General features: G+C 36.9%; 1 protein-coding gene across 4 annotated transcripts; it reads right to left on the bottom strand.

Annotated features, from left to right (window-relative positions):
* Positions 1–1,970: 1,970 nt before the first annotated feature.
* Positions 1,971–9,588, bottom strand: LOC130985949 (calcineurin B-like protein 3). 4 transcript variants are annotated; one of them, XM_057909183.1, is made up of 9 exons: positions 9,232–9,588; positions 7,234–7,385; positions 5,442–5,524; positions 5,266–5,325; positions 4,810–4,918; positions 4,571–4,623; positions 4,247–4,327; positions 3,047–3,159; positions 1,971–2,433 (listed from the first exon to the last, which is right to left on the bottom strand). In XM_057909183.1, exons 2-9 carry the CDS (start codon positions 7,355–7,357, stop codon positions 2,376–2,378), a joined length of 681 nt encoding a protein of 226 aa, XP_057765166.1. In that variant the 5' UTR covers positions 7,358–7,385; positions 9,232–9,588; the 3' UTR covers positions 1,971–2,375. The 4 variants fall into 4 exon arrangements, with proteins under 4 accessions (XP_057765166.1, XP_057765165.1, XP_057765164.1 ...); XM_057909182.1 differs by having other exon boundaries at positions 5,215–5,325; positions 7,234–7,396; positions 9,232–9,574; XM_057909181.1 differs by having other exon boundaries at positions 5,215–5,325; positions 9,232–9,572.
* Between the last annotated feature and the right edge of the window lie 5,237 nt (positions 9,589–14,825).

Below are 14,825 nucleotides of genomic sequence, written 5' to 3'. Positions count from 1 at the left end.
TAAATTATAAATTTATAACTTATCATTAGGGGTGTCTAAATGGGATGCGGGTATCGGGTTACCTTTCCCAACCCCGATACCCAACCGGGTACTGGGTACCCGATACCCGCAATTAACGGGAACCGGGTCGGGATCGGGATTAATGCTTTGGAATTTTACGGGTATCGGGTATACCCGGCGGGTACCGAGTATACCCGGATACCCGCTAATATTATTAATTTAATATAAATTTTATATTTTTATTAATTTTTAATAATAGTAATTAGTAAAACTAAAAATTAAATCCCTATCCTAAATTCACTACAGTGGCGTGTAGGGCTGGGAATCGGGTCGGGTTCGGGTACCCTACCCGAAAAAATCGGGTACCCGAACCCGAAAATCCCCTAAACCCCATACCCGACCCCGACCCCGACCCCGAAAACGAAATCGGGTACCCTAATACCCGACTTGGGTACCCGAGTCGGGTATTCGGGTACCCTAATACCCGATAGTTCAGTCGAAATTCAGCAGCAGGGCAGCAAATTCAGTCGAAATTCGGGTACCCCAAAGCAGCAGCAGGGCAACAAATTAATGAGACAAATTAATTCAGTCGAAATTCGGGTACCCCAAAAATTCATACAAATCAATTCCAATTCAATGAGACAATGAAAATCTGTATTTAAAAAAAAAAAAAAAAAAAAAAAAAAAAAAAGAAGAAGAAGAAGAGGTCGCGGGCGATGACGGGCGGCGAGGGGCGCCGCTGGCGATTGGCTTTGGTCTGGGCGATGACGGGCGGCGAGGGGCGCCGCTGGGTCGCCGCTCACCTGTCGTCGGAGCTCGGAGGCGGAGCGACTGGGCGAGGGTCGCGGTGGGACTGGGAGCGAGCTTCCCACTGGCGACGGCCGAGGAGAACGGCGGGCGGGCGAGGGGCGCCGCTGGGTCGCCGGAGACGGGAACGATTTCTGGAGTGGGGGGCGGCCGGGCGGGAGTACAGACTAGGGCTGGGAATCGCCGCGCCGCTTGGGATTGGGATTTGAGATTTGGAATTGAAAATGGGAAGGGAACAGTCGAACAGATTAACTTTCATATTTAAATAGTTTAAAATACATTTAATAAACAATTCGGGTATTTCGGGTATACCCGATACCCGATCGGGTATACCCGATACCCGATTTTTTCATACCCTATATACCCGATCCCGAACCCGATCCCGAATTTTTCGGGTATCGGATACCCTATACCCGATTTTTTCGGGTCGGGTATCGGGTACCCGATTACCCGATCCCGAAATTCCCAGCCCTAGTGGCGTGAAATTCAAACTCCCGCCCCACCCGCTGCTGGACTGCCTCCCCCCATCCACCCACGCTGCTGCAAATCTATTTCAATTAAAATCAGATTAATTCGTAAAAACTAGAAACTATCCATGACCATTTATTAATTGTTTAATCAATGATTAAGTAGAGTTGAAATTAAATAGTAGGTAAGGATTGAATTAATAGCTACATCCTACGTATACAAAGAAAAAAATTGCAAATCGACCGGGTATGCGGGTACACTAATACCCGCGTCGGGTATTAGGATACCCGACGTGCATGGCGGGGCGGGCATCGGGACTAACATTTGAGCGAAATTCGGGGTCGAGTACCCGCAAATTTCGGGTAGGGTACCCGACCCGCCCCGTCTAATCACCCTTATCATATTACTCCTGAATGATAAAAAGCAAACATGTACTAAGAATAAAAGTACTTATGCACGGCATTTCATGGTCAAATTGCATGCTTTTTCGTTCTTTAAAATAGCGTCATATCTTGAGCGACTTAACTAGGAAAGGTAGACGCACAAGGGCAGAACTTCGACTCACCCTCCCTCTGATGAAATGATAAAAATGATTTTCCGCAATTCCTAATCACCACACCACAAAGTTGAACAGAAAATCATATTATGAAATATTTAACGTTCTTGAAGGGTGCAGGAGAAGCAACGAGTCGTCATTAGTGTTACACAAACTGCTAAATTGAATGGGAAAGCACAGAGAGCTGCTACATGAGATGATAATAACATATGCTATCAACATATCACCAATACCTCTTCCTAGACCATATAAAGGAAGCTCGCGACAAAAAACACAACCAAAGCCTTGTTTCATACTTGAATAAAACCAAAAAACTAACAGATAAGATACATGTGCTCAAGCATTCCAAGTGTTGACATCAATGAAATGTTTCGTTGAACACTGATCTGTAAAGCCAGACAACGGCCGCATAGTGAAGGAACAAAAGAATTCAGCATTTTCACCTCTGCATTCAATTGGTTCAGAGTTTTCTTCAGCAGATCTTATACAGAGAGTCGCCATCATGTCGCAATACCAACACTTGTAACCAGAGGTGTTATTCGTCCTAGGTATCATCAACTTGAGAATGAAATACAAAGCTGGGGAATGTGGTCGTGATGTCCCTGTCAACCAAAGTTACTCTCATAAGCTATAGTGAAGAGTTTTACAATAATTTGTATTATAAACCACACAATATGTCGCATAGATAAATTTCAGGGTTCACTCAATAAAACTAAAGCTATATCTAGTGCCTGTAACAAGCTATACCTGAGCAAGCTTTATAGACGGACAAAAAATGGTCTAAGGATTTGTGTCCATGAAATGATCTCATATAACTAAAAAATGTCCATAAAAAGTCTATTTTCTAAATATAGTTTGCATCCTTGTCCCATTTCCAACAAGACCACGATAAAACAAGGTTGTGATATTCATCTTAGATTGTGTATCTAGTCATATAGAGTTGGCTGTTATCATAAAACATTCCTAATGAAGATGGATTAGCATGAGTCCTATCCCCACACTAACTTACTAGATTACATACAGAAATTAAGTTGAGAGATTTTACACAAGTCTGAAGCATTTAAATTAATAAATTTAGCACACACACCAAAAGGATCAAATTATTATTTAACTTCACCTTGGTCCTCCACTCCAAGGTCCAAAAGCTGGCTTTCAGAAATTAGTTGAACAAGATTGGGATTATAAGATTTTATCAAAGATGTGTGATAAACTTACTTGAGGTATTGAAGGGTCATATTCTTTAAGAGGGATGGATGTCGCATCACAAGGTTCCTCCACTCTTCTTTGTCAATCTTCCCATCATGTTTGGTATCTGCTTCCTCAAATGTCTGAAACCAAGTCATTATATAAAACTAGAATTATTACAAAAGAATGTTGAGTAACTAGGTGGACTTACACAAGAATAAAATTCTGAAATTAATTAACTGAAAATAGTTCATAGAAAAGACAGGATAACTGAAAGCTTATGAATTAAAGAATCAACATTCCCATCCTGGAGATTGCATTATTTCTTTTTATTTTTTTCAACTACACATTTTTACCTTTTAAGTCGATATACAGACCTTTTGGTTCCTTTATCATAGTCATTCAATTAACTCCTTCCTATGTGGCAATGTCCACTCAAACTTATACCAAGATACATTGTCATATACTCCCTCAGTCTCTTTAAAACATGCGGCAGAGCGAATGGCACAGGTTTTAAGAAATATTAGATGAGAGTGTATTAAGAGTGGAAAAGGGGACCCACTTTATAAGGTGTTATGTTAGATGAGAGTGTATTGTGGTGAGCCATGATGATTTTTTGTGAATATGCATGAAAGAAGGGATAATAAATAAAGGGATTGCGGTGGGGTAGCGTTAAAAAATGGAAAGTGCATCTTTCTGTGAGACGGCCCAAAATGGCAAAAAGTGTATGTTTTTAAGAGACGGAGGGAGTACTTTTTTTTCAAGTACATTGTCATATACTTCTTTGCACACTATACTCAGAAATTGGATATTTGTCTTCTAAAAAAAATGTGGATATTTGGATCAGTTAATAAATAAGAACTGTCAGCAAATAGTTAGACCGCTGGTTTCTCCTTTCCTAGTTTGCATCATTTTATCCACCTGATTAAGAGGATCCAGACTAGATTTTGGAACTTCCGTAATTCAAAATCACATTATAGGGATATAAGAGAATAATCCTTTATGCATAACAGCACGGGCAGTTAGCTGTACTAAGATGGCGAAGGTCTTATAATCTGCTAAAAATAAAATACACTGTAATGTGCAAATCCAGGCCCAAAAGCTAGGATCCAAGAATGAACAGAGGAGTAGTGTTGAATGGACAATCACTAGGCCAAAGTTAATTAATTCACCTTAATACTAAAAAGAACCAAGTCAGGTGGCCAAATTTGAATAAGGCTAGGAGTTAACCTTATCTATGATGCTTTCTATAACATCATCCGAGAGATTCATTCCAGATTCTGCTAGTGTGGCCACCACCATTTGCTTTACCTACATTAACCCAAACAAAGCTCGTGATCCCCACAGCATAGCTTGGAGATTAAATGATCAAAGAAGATATCACCAAAATATATTGTCATCAAGAAATGAATTTCCTGTGCTCGTATAAGAAACGCTTTCACAAAATATATTAGCAGTTACACTATCATGAAGAAATATATAGAGCAAAACCATTTCTTCTTGTGGAAATAGATAGAGTCATGCTAGTTTTTCTCCAAGAAAGAAGAGATTTACCTCCTGCCTCTCAATGAATCCTTGTTGCTTGAGATCATATAACTGGAAGGAAACTGTAACATTGAAAGTTTGACATCACCAACTGGAAGAAAAATCACAAGTGGTAGAGGCTTTTGGAAGATTCATAATTGATATTATCAATATGTACATTACTAAAACAAAACTGGCATAGAGAACACTATACATAAATGATGACTTTCATAAACCTTAGTACCCAACCATGAAAATGTGAAACTTACATTCAATCTTGTCATCAATAGGAGCATTCGGGTGGAAAACTGATAGAGCACGTGCAAACTCTTCAAAGTCTAATATTCCATTGTGCTTTGTATCAAACAAGTCAAATACCTAGGAAATAAACAACTTATAAGATTCAAACAATTACAACAACAATAGTGATTGTACAATGATGCTAGCAACAATGCCAAAGACAGAGAAAATTGCAATTTTGAAAACAAAAGATGATCAAATATAAAAATAATTTGGGCAGCCACTCAACAATGTATAAAACTCAAGTGAAAATGTAAATAGCTGAGTGTAACTCTTTAAGGAAAAAACTCGAGTTGCAAACGAGTTTAAGTAATATATGCATCAGCTGGTAGGATAAACTAAGCTATTTAAAGTATTCGGCTCATGAAACTAACCCTGTCTGACATGTTAAAGGAATTTGCAGTATTTGGCGCATGAAAACTAACCCTGTCAGCAAATAGGCTCTCCTTTTTATTTGTTTTAAATAGTGCAAGCTGGAACTCTTCCTGGAAATGACCATATAGAAAAGGCAAAAATACCAAGTTAGAATCCACAATAGTGAATATAGTATAAGTTCATGACAAAACCTGTATAGAACATAAGAACAGCTAGCATTTATTACCTTGTTAATCAGGCCGTCGTCGATTACAGCACTACTGATCTTTTTAAACAATTCATACAAAGCTTCGATTTCGCTAACACTGACTGCATTTGAGTAGTGAAGAGACCAAAGGGAAAAGGGTTATGTTCTTAGGTGATCATACAGCTGGAGAAGGAGAACGTAACTTGAAAATTTGATACTAACTAATAATTACTAGGCTGAAATTTATATGCTCTCTTGAATCCATAACTCAGTTACAAAGTGCACAAATAGTAAAATAGAGAAAGTTTAGGTGGCAGTGGCAAAGTGTAAAAAGGCCATTGATTAGATGGCAAAGTATTTCCCCAGTTTTCATTTACTTTCTTGCTTATAAAGCCAATAGCACCTTCTAAATTCTCTCCATTCATAAAGAAAAATCCACTGAAAAACTATGTTTAGTTCACTATAGTTCAACATGGAAATTGGATTAGCAGTACATAAATGGAGTATGGAGTATGGAGAACACAAGAATATTTGAAAGTTGAAGTTGTTCAATATTAGCAAAGAAACGGACAATGATGTTGTTAATAGTGATTCCAGGTGGGACAACATATGGCCTAACCAGCTTACACAGTGTTATTTAACTAAGGGATGATCTCTGAAATGGGATAGGAAAACTGTTGGACCGTGGTCCGTGGCACATATGTCAGGGCAGGAAGAGCAATAGCGGATTATAGTGGCTGAGAGATGATCTTGCTTTCAATGTATTTTGTTTTCATATTATTTATCAAGTCAGTTATTTATTCTATTAATTTTTGTCCTGTATGTGAGCATGGGCTTTTAGTGTTAGGGTTTCCTTTTTTCTATACAATATCAGTATCATAGTTGGAGTCGATCACCTTGATCACAGTATTGTTTCAGGGAAAGAGCTACAGATGTAGGTCTCGGTGAGGAGTTTCTATCATTTATAATATTTTCGTTCAATTCTCGTTCATTCCACATTTACTCTATCAAAAACCAGACAGTCAACCAACCATGGATGTTTTCATTTCGATTTTCCTTTCTTTCCTAGGATTTGAAGAATCTAATGATGTAAGAGAGAGGTTCGGTGCTTATTGTTAGATATGGTTCCCAGAAGTTCAGGAGACAAATGGATCATAGTTATTACAGACCATTACAAGGAAAAAGATCTTACATCAATGACAAGGACTGAATTACACCCAACAAAGTGCAGGCTATCAATTTTAATGCAACAACACTATTCTTTTACTTCAACTATGATCAAGCCAATCTACATGGAGAAGCATATCACCAAGTTGTCACCCTATAGTATGAGATATGAAAACCACACGATCTTCCCATGAGTTAATAAAGAAACCTGCCACTGGGGCATATTAAAGGAGGTAGATGGGCCATGATTCTAACTGTAGAACTCATTTTACCCGTAAATTTTTCTCCCAATGGCATACTCTTTTGTGAGTTTTGATGTTGCCAATTCCAATACATCAGAAACTGAAGTAATGCTCACTCTATAATTGAATCTAATATGTATTTCATATGCGATTTTGTCTCCACATCAACTATGCAATCATTTTCAATTTCCATAAGCATGTTTAGTCTGAACACACACTTTCCAGATAATGCCAGCTAAAACATGGAAGATGCAACCAACCATAATTAATTACATAAACCAAAAAATCTCAAAGCATCTAGCACTAGTTTCGCTGGCATTGGATGCCATCTCTATACGAATAGAATATGAAACAAATACAGAAAGATGATGCTGACTTGCACTTGAAGAAATTGATAAAATTCAAAAATTAAGATGACATACACACTGTTTCCCTCGCTAGAGCTTCAGGACTTTCCAGTCCCCTTGGTTGCTTGTATATCTCAGAGTCACAACAACTTACAATAGCAGAAAGCAAATGTTTCAGCCCGTCTAAGAACTGCACCATCTTCTCCTGAAATCATAACACTCCATACCTGTATACCAACTAAGTGAATAATTTTTATACTGAGTATACAGGGAAAAAACCGTGTAAATACTGGCAATATACAACACAAAAATCTGCCGTGTCCAAGAAAGGAGGGCACCAGAATCAGAGAGTCCAGTTAGAATTTCTCACAAGAAGAAAATTCCAATATCGCAATACAGTGTGTCTTTTATTTTAATTCAGGATTTGATTGATCCATTTCCCAAAATGCCAGCTGACATTTGAACGTTGAGAATTCTATAGATTTGTTGAAGGGAGTTGAACGGGACAACCTTAATGTTTCTTAACAGTTCTACCATGTACTTAAAGGAAGGATGACTTGGATGGTAAGTATCCATTTCTTTAATAGAACAAAATTAATCAAATAATTCAATAGTAAATGAAGGGTCCAAGCGCAAGGCTAAGAAACAGTTGAAGAAGGCCAGTATTGCTCAGAAATTCAGTCAATAAATGGAATTATGAGCTTTACTAGTAGGCAAAAAAATGATATAAGTGTAACTGTGCAATGATTGCTCATGAAATCATCAGTGCTGTCCTGATTTTCAGCTTATTTTCCCATTTCAAAATATAACAATCTTACAAGTACTTAACATTACTGGATTTTCAGTTTTCTTTGAAAGGTTGCGCTCTTCCCAAATCCTCATTTTGTTACTACAGGTGAATTGTGTTCAGATATATGAACATACTCTGAAGCTTTTCTATACATCTCTCAATAATGTTAAGATCATCTGGTTGCAATTTAAAAATATAGCTTTCTAATCCACTTTTAAGGATCCCCTGTAGTTTATTCCTTAGTTCCCTACCATTGTTAGATCACACAAGATGCAATATATTAAATTTTTAGGAAAACATGTTTAGCATCTTACACTTATATTTTATTCAGGACAAAACCTCACGTTAAATGAAAAATGGATGAGCCAGAATAGACTTTGTGACAGAAACCAGAAAATAAATTAAATTCATGGCATGAGAGAGTGGAACAAGGCCATGGCTATTCCCGTAGTGTTGCACTGGTCACAGAATTGGACAATCCTACAGAACGAAAACAATCTTAACTAATCACATTCAACAACACCAAACACACTTTACAAGCCAAATTTATCATGAAGCAAGGATATGATCTAAACTTATGCATAAGAAGAACAGAAATGAGAAGCTGAGACAAGCTAATCAGAAGAATTATTTTCTTCAATCATAAAGAGATCTACAGCATGCAATTTGAGATTGTTTAGTTCAGCTATTGCAATAATTAGGTGGATGGCTTAACTACATCGGGTAGTCAAATCTCGCTGTACATCTATGATGGAGAATGCAGAAAGAACCAAAACTAAATATTGCCACAGTGTCCTCTAAAATCCCACACATAACGAAACTTACTGCTGCTAATTGGAATTAGTTGCAAAAACAGTAAAACTGAATCACATTAAACCTACACGGTTGGACATCTCTCGAGGATTGATATTTATTTCCTTATTATCGTTCAATTAACTCTTCATCAAACAGAAGATTTAACTCTGAGAAAGTAATACCCTAATAATTTCATGTTTGATCAACCTGAACGCTAAAACAAGAAGAGCGGCAAATAGCAAACTGCTTAATCAAAGATAAGCATTGTACCAGCAGAACCAATTATTTTTCCTTATGATTGATGTGGAAAAAAAAGATGGGGAAGTTGGATTGAAAGATAATAGGCATTGATTTCAACGTACATTGATCCAAAAGCTACACTCACCGATTCATACAACAAAATCGAGAGTGTGCGAATACAGAGAAATCCAACAATAAACAATCCAAACGAATTGAAACACAGATACGAATCAATACGCGAGGCATACCTTTCAAGATAAATTTGGATGGAAGTTGATAGAAAAATACAACATTTTGTGCAGCGGTTCACTTAGAAATCAAACAGAAATCGAGATTGTGAATAGGATATTTGTGTTTTTCTATGTTTTCCCCCAAACAGAGAGGAAAGCACGCAGCAAACAAATGATTGGAACCGATTTTAAAAAAATTAAAGTAATAAATTGGTGGAAGTCGGTAAGTTAAATAAAAATAAAATCGGAAAAAATGAGAAAAGAAGCAAAATTGATGAAAAAATCTAAACTTGTTGGCACGGAAACCTAGAGAAAGATGGAGGTAGGTAAGTTTAATTTGATTTGATAGTAATATATCATGGGCAACACCGTTTGTTTTTAAATCACATTTATAACTAGTCACAATTTTGTAGTATAATAAAAGCAGAAGAAAATTAAAATTGACCAGTCAATACTATATTCTTAACTACAGCAATTACACACTAATAAATACTCACTTTACATATATGTATAGAAATAGAACAATAATGCATTAATATGAGTTCTACTTATAATATTGGAAGATTTGGTGTAATGAGGTAGCTGTCAAATTGAGATGGGGGGTTTGATTGGGTGCTCACAAGGTAAAAAGGTCTCCATGTTCACGTGCGGTGTGCATGCAACACGGGGGGTTACCACTCACTCACCCTCTTGCAAATACAAAGCGCAAAATAAACGTTTTTTTTTTTTAAAATAAATTATATATAAAAATAAATTCAAAGATCGCGCGACGAAAGATTCGAATCCAAGAGTTCAAGTCTTGAACATTAACTTTCTACCGCAAGGCCAACACACACATACAATAAGCACTTTTTTTAATTTAAATTTGCGTAAAAAATCCTAAACATCTGATCTCATGTATGGAATGGATCTGAGTAAGGGCAAGGTGTGGGTTAAATAGGGACGGGGCGGAAGTCGGATTTGAGTAAGTAAAAATATAATTTATTATGAATATATGAAAAAAAAATACTAACATTTTACAAATATTACCTTTGTTTACGTCGATTATTATTTTTAATCGCAATAATAATTACTTTGAATTTGAAATATTACCTTTTTCATATCAATAATTACTTTTTCTTACAATAATAATTACTTGATCAAATAAGTACAAGTTCACCGTTGTGACGATCGTGCCGCCTAACCTTCCCGCCGACGCGCCCTGAGCCCATGCCGCAGCCGGCACAGCCTATAGCATTGCTCGGATATGACTTGTGTGTAGGGGAGTAGAGTATCAATATATTATCTCAGTTTCATCGAAGTCGTGGTCAAAACCCATCATGCAGTTATCTCATTTGTAGCATTTACTCTTGGCCATCAATCATCGACTTTCACTATCTGATGATTTGTCACTACTTGAATATGTTGAATTTTCAACAGCTTTTTGTTCAGTTACCATGTCTTGATGTTCAGAATACTTCTTATCACGTGTTGTTTTGAGTGCTTCTTTGTCTTTCTTGCTGAGAGCAGGGCAATGAATTTTGTAGTCCCCTTTCTTCTCACACTCGAAGTATCTTTATATTTGATGGAGGATTTTGATCAATCGGGTTTATCTTTAGTTCAATCATTGTTCCTTTTGTCGAACTGATCTATGTTTCTTTCACGATTTTCTCCATATAACTTTTTGTATTTGAAGAAATGTGTGTTCATCTTGTTAAAGCACTTTGCCATTAGGTTAAATTGCTCTAGCAATTCATTTTTTCTGACTTTGTCTTGCTCTTTAGGTTTGGAGAGCTGTTTTCCTTTTATGCCTTCTGATCTTGACTCAACTTTCATAGTAGCTCATTTAGAGATTGATAGATAAGAAATGTCATCGTCTGATTCAACATCTTTGGACATTTATTTATTTATTCAATTAATGTCATATTTATCTGCTTTAAGAGCTCAAAACAATTGAAGAACAGTATGCGTATTAAAATTGTAGTCTTTTTACTACTTTTGTCCATCCACGAAAAATGTAGTCTTTTCTTTTTTAGAAACTACCATTTATATTTTATACTTTATTCACACCCAATATTTACAAAAAATTCAAACATTTAACACATCACCACACAATTTTGATAGAGTTTTTTTTCTACACTTTATACACATTTCCTAGGAGCCTCTTCCCCACATTGATGCTCTCTAATTTTATTTTTTATTTTTCATTTAAATGTATTTCTAAATTAAATTTACATTAAATTTAACTATAAAATTTTTAATAAAATTAAAATTCAACATTACATTAATTAAAAGAATACAATAATTAAAAAATATAGCCCCTCTGTCCATGAAAGAACTTCCTATCTTTCCTTTTTGGGACGTCCACAAAAAAACTTCATACCTATTTTTGGACTATGTCCCACCACTTATAATTACTTACTTTTCACTTTTTCACAACTCTCAATATTAATTATAACACATTTTCACCATTCCCAATACACTCAACAACTTTTTCTCTACTCTCAATACACTCAACAACTTTTTTCTTAAAACTCGTGTCATTCCCTCCTAGAAGGTTATTTCATGGACGGAGGAAGTATATTATAATAATTTTTAAAAATTACATTCTTTGAACTACAGTGAGATAGGACCAAGTTGTGTCCAAATGTGCTCGATTAACTCGTCTTTGAGGCGAGCGTGCAATCATTTATTAAGAAGGCGGGTGTCCTAAACCAAATATGCACAAAATTCCGACGAAGCTTCAATATTAGTTTGAGGTTGAGAAGTGTTACTTAACGCCTCGTTTTTTCCCTCGAGCTCCAATCCATCTCATGCTCTCCTTCACTTTAATTAAAAAAAAAAAAAATCAAAACCTCAATATAGCCATCTCAAATCGAGCACGCCTCGCCTCGTGCCCCTAGCATCGGTCTGCAGCAATGAGCCGCGGTGTGAATGCTCTAATCACATATTAAAATTTGTACTCTCTCTAAATCATTCTAGTATAATTTTGTGAAAAGGGAAGTATTAGTTCACTGATGTGTTGCACTTGCAGCTCAAGAAAAAGAGTCCAAAATGAATAAAATATCAATTCTATATAAATCGGAAGTGACACAACCCCCAATAAAGATGGCCAATCGTTAAGGGAGTGAGTAATGATGAAAGGAAGCATTGGGCTAAAAGCTGTTGTAGCCCAAATTGAAGACATAAACTCAGCCCAAATCTCAATTTTGGAATCCCATTTCATATTTCAATATTTTATTAATAAGACTCTCAATTACTGTATCATTCTCCTATGGCAAACTATCCAGTTTTTTATGGGACTATTTCCTATCTACACTTGATCTATGCTGAGAGAAAAGTCACGACACAAAGAAGGTATTTTCAATCTTCATTGAATTATTATTTCTTTTAATCTTATTCCTCCGCAGTGAAATTAACATGAAGTATTTAAAAGTAAACAAAATGTAATGAAAGGTAAAATAGAAAGTTTAAAGTTTTGCATAATTTCATTATTGAATTTCGAAATAAAACAGTGAATGCCAAGATTCAATTCTAAATAGAAAACTTATTTAGCACCGAGGAAGTACACAAATTAAAATTAAAAAATTTAAAAAATTAAAAATACCAAAATATTTCAAAAAAAAAAAAAAACTGGAGAAAACAATAAAACTAAGTTAACTAACTAAATCCTTTTTTATTTTGAACAAAGAAAAATTAAATAAATAGATTTTTTAAAAATATTTAATCATTTTTTGTCGGGACATATTTTGTCCAAATAACATTATTGAGTTAACTAACATTTGCACCCTTGTAAAGTACAAGAATATTTTTAATGTTTCTTTATGTATACATAAAATTGATATAAACTCAATTATCATATAAAATTATAAATATAATAAAAATATATAATTTTAACTTAATATACTTGAGTTAAATATAGAAAAATAATAAAAAAGAAGAATTCACAATAAAATAAATTGATATTATAAAAAAATAAAAAAATTAAATGAAAAAAATGAAAATAAAAATAAAAAAGAATTGAAAATAAGATTTTTTAAAAGAGGAGACAATCTTTTTATATTTTAATCTTTAAACAAATTAAATTTTTATATTTTAAATCCAATATTTAAATAAAATACAATATCAAATTAAAGCTATTTTGTGATCTTTAATTTAATATACATATCAAATATTTTCATCTGCGGACTGAAAATCACGCAGCTGCTCACGGCGGTCTTGCCTGGGTTCGACGGCGCAGGGGACCAGGGCTCGCGACTTTTGCTCGCGACGAAGCAGGGGAGCGGCGGCTGCTCACGGCGGTCTTGCTCGACGGCGCCGGATCTGGAAGAAAGGGAACGCAGAGGCTGCCAACTGCAGCTTGCGCAACAGCTGCTCTCCCTCCTCTCTTGGAGACAGTAGTCTGCACAGGCGCCGGCGCCGCCCACCGGCAGGCGGCAGACCGGGACCCCAGCAACAGCAGATCGTCCCGGCAGCAGCAGAGCTCGTCCGGCCCCAGCAACAGCAGATCGTCCCGGCAGCAGCAGAGCTGGTCCGGTCTTCCCATCAGCAGCAGCGATCAAGCTCGACCCGCCTGAGATCGACGCCGACGTGTGTGCAGCAGCCTGGAGATTGCCGCTGGAGATGCTGCTCGCCTGGAATCGACGCTGTTGAGGCTGCTCTGTAAGTTGAGATCAAATTTTGGGTTTTTTTGTTTGCCAATTAGGTGTTTGATGAAATGCCAGTGAGAGATTTTTGGTTTCATTTTCGCATTCCGGCGTCCTCTCTTGCTGCATCATGTCGGGCAAGGGGGGCCTGAACCTTCCACTCGTTTCTAACAATTTTAACCCGAACGCTCGTGCTGTTTCTTCCCCAAGGAAACACCCTAGTTTGGTTTCACCTGCTACTTCTGCTGATCTGAACTTGGCTTTGAACAAGGCCAAAGAACAGTCTGGAATGATAGTCCTTTCTGATGGCTCAAAGGAACCTCAACGTACGCTTGTAGTTCCGGATGATACTTCCCTTACGCAAGCACAAGAGAACCCCAATCCTAACTCTAATGGGGCGGCGGCTTCCTCTTCGACAACTATTCCCACGAATCCGCTTCGTCAACAAGTTACTGATATGGGAGAGAAGATTGATGCCCATAAATCCTATGCGGAGATGGCTTCTAACCGGGGGCAACGACGCTCTGACGTAGCTGCTCATAAATTTCATGCATTACGTCCCATGAAGGATGGTGATCAGTTCTGTTTCAAAATGCCCAAAGATCTTCTTATCAAACAAGTTTCGGAGTTTCAATACGCTTTGACGGGAAGACTTTTGCTTCGTAAAGGTGAAAAACCGAAGCCGGCAATGATGTTAAAAAAGGAGTTGAATGATTTATGGGGAATTGCTTCTTCTTGGCAACTTATTCCCCTTGGAAAAGGCTACTACACTTTGGTTTTTCAAAGTGACGCGGACAAAACCTGTGCCAAGGTAAAAAACACTTGGGAACTTCATAATGGTCATCTTCGACTCAGGGAATGGTCAAGGAATTTCGATCCCTTCAAGGAGCATTCTTCGTTGGCTAATGTGTGGGTGAGAATACACTATTTGCCGATTGAATATTGGCACGCGGAAGTGCTGGCTGGAGTTGCCAGATATATTGGGCA

This window comes from Salvia miltiorrhiza, chromosome 5, assembly GCF_028751815.1.
Source record: "Salvia miltiorrhiza cultivar Shanhuang (shh) chromosome 5, IMPLAD_Smil_shh, whole genome shotgun sequence".
NCBI lineage: Eukaryota > Viridiplantae > Streptophyta > Magnoliopsida > Lamiales > Lamiaceae > Salvia > Salvia miltiorrhiza.
Note: the sequence above shows the minus strand (reverse complement) of the source record. Positions and strands in the feature narration are given on the sequence as shown.